Genomic DNA, 11,459 nt, shown 5'->3' with positions numbered 1-11,459 from the left:
ATTGACCGAACATTATAACGGGGATTTGAACCCGCGACTGTCGAGTCGAGTGCCTTAACCACCTGGCCATGCTGGGCCTGAGGGGAAAGTAGCATTTGCAATTTATATAATATTTATTATAAATCTTAGTCCTATTTGATTCATGGTATTAACTTTATTGCAATAGCACAACAAAACTATGATAGTATTTTACCTGGCAACCATAAACAGCCTAATGAACATCTCGTTTTTAGTACGAAAGATCTATTCAAATCTTGGCCCAGCATGGCCAAGTGTATTAAGGCGTTCGACTCGTAATCCGAAGGTCGCGGGTTCGAATCTCGGTCGCATTAAACATGCTCGCCCTTTCTGCCGTGGTGGCGTTATAATGTGACGGTCAATCCCACTAAAAGAGTAGCCCAAGAGTTGGCGTTGGGTGGTGATGACTAGCTGCCTTCCATCTAGTCTTACACTGCTAAATTAGGAACGACTAGCATAAATAGCCTTCGAGTAGCTTTGTGCGAAATTCAAAAAACAAACTATTAAAATCTTATTAGTTTTGAAGAACAAAATATTTTGTACAGCTAATTGTAGTCATTAATCCCTATATAACACCATGGAATGCAGTATTTGTCACACAAGTTATATATGTGAATATTCTTTAACTGATTTTTTAATTTAAATATTGTTACAGTGTTTGTAAATTTATAACTACTCAATTATAATTTATATGTATCATGAGACATCTGTTAGCAGTCTTATTATGGTTGATATCATAAATACCGACTAAGACTTGTATTGTCAAAAAAAATTTGCAAAGCAAAACATCGTTTCAATTTTATTTGCTTTTACCTATATTTCAAGTTGAAATCTTAGGCAAGTGTTGTTATTGTTTATTAAATCTAAATTATGCATAACATAAACATGAATATAATTTCTCAGTTCAAGCGTCTTTCGCACTACAGAAAACAATAAACTTTGCAATCGTTATTGTTAGTGAAACGTTTTTCCACCTAACAATGTTACTTCAGTTCATGACGTCATTCAAACAAGAATACTTATGCGCATAGTAACACTGATATTTCACTTAGAAACAATACAGAAAGTGATTTACAAAGCGTACAGTGCAGAGAGAATTCAATGGCTAATTACACTCAATTATTTTATATTTTCGGTAGTTTCCTGCTTGTTTCAGGTTTTAAATTCGTCTACGAGACTGAACGTGGTTCTACTCTCACATTAATATGTTCAAACCAAGCTTATAAAAGAGCGAGAGAAGAACCAGTTATTTGGTACTCAAATCTCAATGAGCAAGTTATCAATAGTGAGAGAACGCAAATAAAATACGGTGGCGAATTAGTGCTAACCAACATCCAATTTGAAGACGCGGGAATTTACACATGCAAAAATCGTGAAGGTGATTACAAACATGATGTCAGAGGTAAATTCAATATTTTTTTAGACCACATTTCCATTTATTAAACGACACTAATTTATCAGAAATAACATCTAAATCGAAATCGTCCATCTTGCTTTTATATTTCTTTCAGCCATAACCTTTTCGTTTGATATTTCACCATGTGTATTGATTATAAAAATAATTGCCTGTGTGTACATAAGATTACACTATGTAAGAAAATTATTACCTTTTCTTATTCCTGGGCGCAAAATGTTATTTCCTAATTGCTTATGCCTAAAGTAAATGGAAAAGGCTTATTCTTCTCTTCAAACTTTGCTTTTGTGACTTGGGAGCGTGTATAACGAAAACATAATGGTAGAATATATTTGGGGGCTGATACGTGAAAGGGATATATATTACTGTCGCAAATCTCGAAAAAGTACTTACTTTTAAACAATTTTGAATAACTTTTGTATAAATACATGTAAATCTTGAGTAATATATTGTTTTCTTCAGACATTATGTAAATATGCCCGTTTCTACATGTGTATTGACTACAAAATTATTTATCTTGCCCATGTATACGGACGATTATGATGACAATAGTATCACTTTTAACTTAATTATTTCACAATAAAATTTTATATCAATGTGTTATGTTTCAGTAAACAACCAAGCCGGATGTTCATTGTTTGTTTTGGAATTTCGCACAAAGCTACTCGAGGGCTATCTGTGCTAGCCGTCCCTAATTTAGCAGTGTAAGACTAGAGGGAAGGCAGCTAGTCATCACCACCCACCGCCAACTCTTGGGCTACTCTTTTACCAACGAATAGTGGGATTGACCGTAAAATTATAACGCCCCCACGGCTGGGAGGGCGAGCATGTTTAGCGCGACGCGGGCGCGAACCCGCAACCCTCGGATTACGAGTCGCACGCCTTACGCGCTAGGCGATGCCGGGCCTCCGGATGTTCATACAAAGAAAAAGAAAATTAATTCTATCATTAATTATCGTTTGTGTGTGTTTTTCTTTTAGCAAAGCCACAACGGGATATCTGCTGAGCCCAGCAAGGTGAATCGAACCCCTGATTTTAGCGTTGTAAATCCGTGGACTTACCGCTGTACTAGCGTGGGGCGATTATCGTTTGTAAAATATTTGAAATGTAGTTTAACTGCCACTAAAAATTCGATAACCAATATTTTATCAATCTTACTGTATGTTTGTGATATTTATTTGTATTCATTGGTTAGAGCTATGGAATTTCTTATTTTTCTCTTGCAGAGAGAGCTTGGTAGTTAACGAGGCTAAAAGTAAACAAGATACTCTCTGATAAATCAGCCTTAGGAATTCAAAGATTTGGTTAGAAATTTGTAACTGTAAAGATATCTTACTGATACACCACACTTTCAATCTTTTTAAAGTTTCTATACAGTTGTTTCAAACTGTTAATACCACTGCTGTTCGATTTTTGTTTTGTGGCTCAGCTCTGCCCCTCCAGTACAGAGGTAAGTCTACGGGTTTACAACATTAAAATCAGAGGTTCGAATCACCTCCGTGAGCTTAGCGGATAGCCCGGCGTGGCTTTGCTAAAAGAAAACACACAAACATAAACAACTTTACTCTACATTTATTTTTACGTATACAAATTAGATATTTTCGTTCTTACCATAAACAGATGTTTCTTTAATAGTATAAGGTTTTGATGGGGAGTGCAAAGGTTAGTGAAGCCTAATAATTATGTTTAACGTCACATTTGCTCGCAAATATTTCTGCCTCATTTTTCTCAATTTGCTCATTACCGATTTTAAGTCAGTGGTGTGCGAAAATCTCGTTTTAGGATATTTCTTTAATGCTTGAACCCGTTAGTAGGTCTCATTTATAGCGATCAAAAATATTTTTCTTTATTCGTTGTAAAATATGTACAGGATGGGTAGAAAATGTTTAAGTTGGCGAAGCAATGATATTACACTCCCGATGATTTAATGTTTAAACTGGAATAAATGCGACTGAATAATTTCTTTGGTTAAAAGGAATTTTGATTAAAACTTCATTTGTTAAAACTGATGTTTTCTTTTAAATTGATTCTCTTATTCTTGTGATTCAGTATTTTCAAATGACTTGCAAATACGTTGTTTTTTCACATTCTTTATGAATAGATTTAAATCCAAGTCGTATAAGTATGTGTTTAGTTTAAGTGGAGTGCAAATTTACAGAGAAAAATAGAAACAAAAAACTCGCAGATTAAAAACGTGTAATATAATCTATTGTACCATTTAATCATTCATTAAAAAACGTTACGATTATAGTCTTATAATCGAACTGATAAGCGACCAGTTTTGGACTGACAACAGATAAAATTAGTTAACACTTAACTTTAAATAACTATGTTCATGGAGTTATTGTTTTAATGAAATAGTCTTCCGATGGGACAGCGGTAAGTCTATGGATTTACAACGCCAAGATTAGGAGTTCGATTGCCCTCGGTGGACACAGTAAATAGCCCGATGTGGTTTGGCTATAAGAATAACTATGTGTGCTTTATCATTCGAAAAGCTTTTCATTCTCTACAGTTAATTAGAAAGTTAAGTTCTTGCTTTCTACTCCAAGTAAGCTATCAAATATATTAGACAAAAGCGAAAGATTACATCACACTTACAGTTGAAGGTCCCTACATGTAGTTGTCAGATTTTCATGAATTACACGTGGACTGATATTAATACAGCTACAATATACAGCTGCATTTCTTTTCAATTTGTTTAAACATTTTCAAGGTACCTCTAATTGTAGCTGTAGTAATGTCAGTCCGCGTGTAATAAATGAAAATCTGATAACTGTGTAGGGACCACAAACTGTAAGTGTGAGGTAATCTTTTGCTTTTGTCTAATAGATTTGATAGCTTACTCAGAGTAGAAAGCAAGAACTTAACTTTCTATTTGCGGTCACATGCAGTGCTTGTACCAACTTAGCTAACTCCGATCTACTGTTTTCCACTGTAAAAGTCAACTACTGTTAATTATTCTGAATTTTGTCATTGAAAACTAACATCTCAGCTCTTGTTTTATATATTTTATTTTGTTTTTCTCTGATATGTATTGATATATTAGTGATGCTAACCAATGATCTGGATACTTTTCTAATCATGGTTTTCAGTTGGTTGAGTCAAATAATTCATATTATTCGTTTGTTCACCCACAAAGTAAATAATTTCTTTATGGAATTGTCTCTGCTGATCAAACTATTGTTACTGCACCAGATAGGAATTTTAAAATACTCAAATCTACGTTAAGTAAACTGTGTTTTTATCAATTTCGTTCATAAAACGACACGTTATCTTGTATATCATTTAATTGTAATGATAATTGAACTGTCTTATCTTCATATGATAGTTTTTAACAACCTTCGTGTAATTTCCCATTAATACTATCTGCATTACTCTTAGTATTTTCAGAATATTTTGTAAATTATAAAATCTTGAAAATTAAAAGTATCATCTTCAAACTATAATACATCGAACAAGATTTATTAAATCTTATTAATATAGATATCAAAGTGTTTTTTTATATTGGTTTAATGTGTGTTTGCTCTTGTATTACAAGGAATTATTTGGTTTATTGTCTGGTGATGTTGGATTCTCTGTTTAGTATTTAAATGTTACCTGAAGAATATTTATTTGAGTTGCAGTGTTAAATTTAAAAACGTGAGATTCTATTTTTTTGTGTTACATGAATGTTGTTTTGAGTTTCGGGCTTGTTTCTCTGACGTAAAATACGTGGAAGTTGCCATAAAGTATTTTATAAATGACATTAGTATTGTATTTGCTTTATTTTTTTACAAGAATATAAGTATTTTGTTTATTGTATTTGGGGTTATTGACTGGGTGAGTATCGTGCTGTTGACTGAGGTTTCTCTATATCACCGTATCTCAAATCTCCTTCCTAATCGCTTTATAACCTAAAAACGTCGAATTATGCATGAGTTCTGTAATAAAAAGTTTTAAATTACCCATTGTAGAATGTCTGCAAAATTTATTAGCTTCAAATGGGTTCCTCAGAAATATAAATGCATGAAATAGATTATGACAACAATGTTAAAAGTACTTACAATGAATTATTACATTAGAGATAACATGAAATCAGTTTTTCTTAATTTTCATGAGAGGAAGTGTCGATGTTGAAGTGTGGTATGAATAAGTATTGGTAAACATATCGACATATAATTACTATAAATGTTACCATCAATACTACACATTCTAAAGATAAACCTCACGACCCTTTGTTCGTCCATATACTGATCCATCTAATCAGGACTCCAGTAATGGTTGCCCAACTCCAAGGTGCAGATGTTGATATTGACAGCTATAATATACTCTTGGAAGATGCATCACATTCCATTAGTTGATGCTGAAGATGCCCTGAAATAACTTTTTCAGGGCAGTGATGAAGACGAACTCGTAATCTTGTCGGTACTCCTGTAATAAACATACAGTATTAGTCAGAGGCTGCCACTGATGTTCATAGCAATAATACTTTATAGTTTATAGGGATTAGTAAGCCATACCAAAACAGTTTTGAATGTGCAACCTGGCATATAATGTGACTCAATCTGATATAAAGTTACGGCAGAACAGAATTTATCAGAACAACTTTATGACATAGCTTAACATTTCGTAAATGGTGTAATGTAACCGAAAATTGGTTGCTTTTGGGAAAGGTATGTAACAGACCTTTTCAATGTAAATTTTTTATATGCCCAAATCATGAAAATATATTCAAATGAGAATTTAAAATATTCGAAACAAAGATATTTATTGTACTTAAGAGCATCGAAAAAATAATTTTGATTCGCCAGAACAATTCGGAAAAAGACCTGCAACAAGTCGTACGAACACAAATGTCAGAGATAAAAACCGCTGAAGTGTCCCAGGCGACGGTACGTTAAAAAATATCCCAGTTTTCTAACCGCTGAGTAATTAGATAGATATGCACACACAGATGTACCAGTCACGTGACTGATGTAGTAATTATAGATTTCGACGTGATCAAAGACAAGATTGATTATGGAAAACGTGTAGAGAGAAGTGATGAGACTCCAAAGTTATTTTGATATAATGAACTCAACTTGTGAATGTTGAAGCAAAATCTTATGAACTGTAAAGATACAAATCATATCTACGAAGTTTTTTAAGAACGTATTTTAAATAAACAATACTTTAAATTTACAGTGAAAGGTGTTAGATCGCAATATTATTTATCTTGATAAATCCACAAATTATTAAGTATTTGCTTTTATATTAACTTCATATGAAAAATTTTCTCGGAATGCATATCACGCATTTTTTGCATTATACGGATATTATTTGATATTTTGTTGTTTGCAAGACAAAATCATATACTGATACATTTTACCAACGTAATATTCCCAAAAGAACCTGTATTTTCATAACTGATATTAACAATGAACAGTGACAACAGTTTCACGTTTAACTGTGACAAATAAGAATTTTGCAAGGGAAACACCAACGGAAATCAAATGTACCAATAAAAAAAAGATCGTGTGTAATTTTATAAATTTCCAAGTTTGTGTGATTAGTTTCATTAGTTAACTCCATCAGGAAGTACATAAAGAAACAAATGTCTACTGTTAAGAAACTGTTTTAACACATTTTATTTTTCTCACGAAAAGTAACATTTATGTTGTTATTTTACAGAGTGAGTCATAATTAATATTATAACTAGTGCGTCGTGCTCATTGTGAAAAACCTTAAAATTCCAACGGTGACACAAAAGGTGCTTACAAAAATATTAACTCTCTGTTGTTTTCCCCAGTGTATATTCCAGCCGAGAATCTCAACTGTACTCGAGGATACCAAAGAGATGTTTACAGGTGTTGTAAGTATATATGATACTCAATTACTTTAAACTGTTCACATTAAACACAATTGGATGAAAGACTTTTAAAAAATATGGAATTTTAGTTAAACAAATACGTTTTTTGACACTAAAGACGTTGTTAGAACGATAAAAATTAACACTGGGTAAATAAATGTTTAGCTATGTACCTTTAACGCTTTTAGATCCATGTCCTCCTGGTCACTATGACAATGGATTCCAAACTCACTGCCTGCCGTGTCCAGGAGGGACTTACATAACATCATTTGGTGCTGACGCCTGTATACCTTGCCCTGGAGATAAAATTACTGATGAAGAAGGAGCTGATAATAAAGATCTTTGTAGAAGTAATGAAACAAAAGGGTTTTAAAGTTTTCTTTTATTGTTTCCTTAACATTTTAAAGATGTTTATTTTTGTTCAGGCAGATTGTTATAATACGATACTTCTTCATAACTTTCATGGTTTTTAATGCATTAAAAAGCTTTGCTTTTACTGAGAAATCATACTACTCTTTTTAAAGATGAGCTCAAACACTTACGACAAATAGTATTGAATAGCTGTCTTACCTCCAGTGTATCATTTCAAAATTAGGAACGGCTAGCGCTGAAAGCCCTCGTTCAGCTATCCGCGAAATTGAAAAACAAATATAACAGTGTCTCGATAGCACATCTGTGTGCGTCACATTATTACTAAAAAGACCAAAGATATTTCACTAAAACAGTGTATGTCCCAAAACATAATTTAAATCTATGTTTAATATGTTTATTTTGTGTACATAATGTCGTTTTTGTAATAAAAGAAAGTAATTTGTCCAAATACAAAACAAATGTCTTAATATAAGATTATAATAACATTGGATTATCAAAACGTTAGCACCGTCTCGTAAGTTCTGAACAAAACTATTAGAAAGAATTGTTACAAAGTAAGCGAAAAAACTTCATGAGCAGTGACGTACGACGTTCAGTGTTTGTGGTCAAAATGGTGTCGTTCTTTATCTGGTAAATTTACAGTAAAGACAAATTTGTAAAAATTACAATTGTTAATAGTGTTATAAAAACGCAGAAACTACCATTCAGTGGATACGATTCGATAGCAAAATATAATTGTGTACCATAATAAGTGAAGAAGCTAATTATAAAACTTAATTCAGTAAATGAATAGCGATTAAACAAACTGGCTTTATTAAGTAGTCAATGGAAAGACGGTTTGTTTAATTTGTGTTATATATTCTTACAATTTAAGTGAATCGAAGTTGATTTTACTCACTGTGTTATACTGAGTTGTATAATATGTAAATTATCGTAAAGAAAATGTCGAGATTTTTCTTATATCGTCTGATCACGTGTGTTTGGAATGGAAAGTCAGTAGGTTTCGTGATATATCGTCTCACAATGTAAATATGTTGGAAAACCTAGTTGATTTCCCGTTATATAACTATATAGTTGTTGTTATTACACAACTGTACTATTTGTCTACTAGTAAGGAGCTCAAATAGTACAACAGGCGTCATTTTTCTTTGCTAATTATCTGTTTAATGTGTAAAGATAAAATGTATATATACAGTTGTCAAATTGTAAAGGTTGTTATCAATGTTTAATATGAAAATATATTATACATGTAAGAAATATCATATTTATTTAATTGAAATTTTTTAATATGTTAAATCAAGTTTATATTTGAGCTTAAAGAATTATACACTTCCCTATTATTATGAAGTTACATTTGAAGTATTCTTTCTGTTTTATGTAATCGATACAATGTGTAAAACTGTTTTAAAAACAACTCTCTCTCTCTTAAGATCCAACTGATATGGTTCTCAAGGTCACTTTCCCCCTGGGCGACCAAACCTACAGTTGTAAGGTATCCTTGGTGGATGGAAGAGCTGACACTAATTTCGATTTGTCTTATTGCTTTGTGGTAAGTTACAAGTTATCTTCCAGTTCTTGCTAAGTAAAGTATGTGGAACAGGGGTGAGAGAGCATCTGACCTCAATTCCCAATTATCTTTTAATTGAATAGTAGGGTTGGATATTTGAAAATGTCAAGTGTTTTCAGTGCCCCTTTGGTAGTTAATTTGTGAAAACACTAATGTGAACCTTGTAAAGCTGAATATGTTTAATTAACCTCACAAATGAGGTCAAAATAACTTTTCAATTATAGTTAACATTTCTACATGGTGGTTTATCAAGTGTTTTTGTAGATCTGTTTGCTTACGATAAAACCAACAAAAAAGACAACTATTTAGAGTTAATCTTTAATAGTATTGTTTATATAGAAAACTGAAATAAAAAAATCGCGTTTTTTATTTCTCATTTATTTTTTATTTATTATTATTTAGTGTTCTTTGTTGTTTCTGCAATGTGAATGAAAAAGCCCGGGGCAAATGGAAAGCTCTAAAAAACCGCATCCTCGGGTCTTGTGGTGTTTTTGCCTACACGAAGCTAGAAGACCAGGAGCTTGTAACTAAAAAGATCACCCCCCAGTGAATTAGACATTTTGGAAGCTGTTTCAATGATCCCTGAGTGTGAGAAGGCCCCAACAAATAAGTTCAATAAAAGAGAAACTAATGTGGTATTAAAGGAAAATCAAACAGAACCAACCATATTGCAGACAATAAATGAAAATAACTCAGTAGAAAAGAAACCAGAAAGAGCAGAAAACGTGAGCAAGCCTGCTTCAAGTCCTGATAAAACTGAATTAAAGACACGCGTTGAGACAATCGTGAATGATGAGAAACCTGAAGAGACATTAAAATCTGATTCACTGACAACGGTTCGTATACGTTTAAAATTCTTTTACTTTATAGTACTCAGTATTATACAGCATAAGTATATAACCATTAATAAATAGGATGCGCTCTTAATATTAAACTTTCACTTCGTACAAGTTAATTTATACCTACATATATATATATATATTGCAAGAAGCAACTGAAATATAATGGAATTAATAGCACATTATTAATGTTAATGCAAAATTACTGTTATAAAATAATTACAACCATTCTGATACTTAATTTATGTGAATATCTGTATCTGGTTCAAAATTGAATTAATTTCTCATTCATATTAAGTTTATGATTAATATTTGGTAGAGTTAAAAACATTTCACTTTAATGTAATGTATACTATGTCAAACTGTGTGATCAATATGATATGCTTGCTTACAATAAGTGTTGTTAAGACATCCACAACTACAGAAAAACATGCGTTCAGAGTCATTTGAATACATGTAATTCTTCTTCCAAAAGAGACCTATACATGTTCGATACTATTGAGGTCTGATAAGACTGTACCCTAGTTAAACTGGTCAATTACCTCTTCTTCAATATTATTACATGTGGCAAACCAATTATCATCTATTTAGCTAAAGCCAGAACCAAACATTACAATATATGATAATGTAAGAGGTACTTCCATTGCTATTATGACATCTGGAAAACATAAAGGTCTGAGTGTCCGTTCATGATTTTCATTTCCACACATACTTCCACTACTGATATTAAAGTGAGTTATTTTGTGTCTTACTATAACTAAAATTTGCCTTTTGTTGTTAATATTACCAAACTTCATGAGTTTATTAACCGTACATACACTGAAATGACGTTCTGTTGAAGCTACGAACATCTGATTCTGTTTTTAACAGTTATCACATAATTGCTGCGAATCGTTAGATCACGGTAACTTACTTTAAATGTGGATTTTATTATTCTTAGTTTAGTACCAGTGTATTTGTACCATTTTGTTACAAGTGATTTCACCATATCTTGTTTATAACACCTTGATACATTTTACAACAGTTTGTTTTTTATAGTCAGCCAAATTTCACTGGTCTGACAGACATTTAGTGAAATATCCAATTGTCTTCTTTTGGACTAAGATTATTGAATATTTTAAAGTACTATAAACTCCGTGATTTACTTCAGTGTTACAACTATGATAAGACAGTTTGAAAACTCTTTCTCTTTATAGTCATTTGTAGTTCAGATTACATAACTTTTCAAGTTCAATTTATATAACAATGAAATGAGGAGAACAACTAACATTTATTTATAACAGTAGTTTTATCTTATTTTAACAAGTTAGTATTTGTGAACTTACAAAACATAAATGTTAAACATTATTTAAAGCTCTTGTTTGCTCTATATTACCTTCCTCACTATTTGGGACAATGCTTGAGATATATTTCGAGTTT

General features: G+C 32.0%; 1 protein-coding gene across 1 annotated transcript; it reads left to right on the top strand.

The window, feature by feature from the left end:
- Nucleotides 1–1,038: 1,038 nt before the first annotated feature.
- LOC143232803 (uncharacterized) lies at nucleotides 1,039–9,751 on the top strand. Its single transcript, XM_076468694.1, has 4 exons — nucleotides 1,039–1,420; nucleotides 7,203–7,265; nucleotides 9,065–9,183; nucleotides 9,604–9,751. Exons 1-4 carry the CDS (start codon nucleotides 1,409–1,411, stop codon nucleotides 9,749–9,751), a joined length of 342 nt encoding a protein of 113 aa, XP_076324809.1. The 5' UTR covers nucleotides 1,039–1,408.
- The last annotated feature ends 1,708 nt before the right edge of the window (nucleotides 9,752–11,459 follow it).

Source organism: Tachypleus tridentatus, chromosome 1 (genome assembly GCF_004210375.1).
Source record: "Tachypleus tridentatus isolate NWPU-2018 chromosome 1, ASM421037v1, whole genome shotgun sequence".
In the NCBI taxonomy this organism is placed as follows: domain Eukaryota; kingdom Metazoa; phylum Arthropoda; class Merostomata; order Xiphosura; family Limulidae; genus Tachypleus; species Tachypleus tridentatus.
This window is presented reverse-complemented; position numbering and strand designations above follow the sequence as displayed.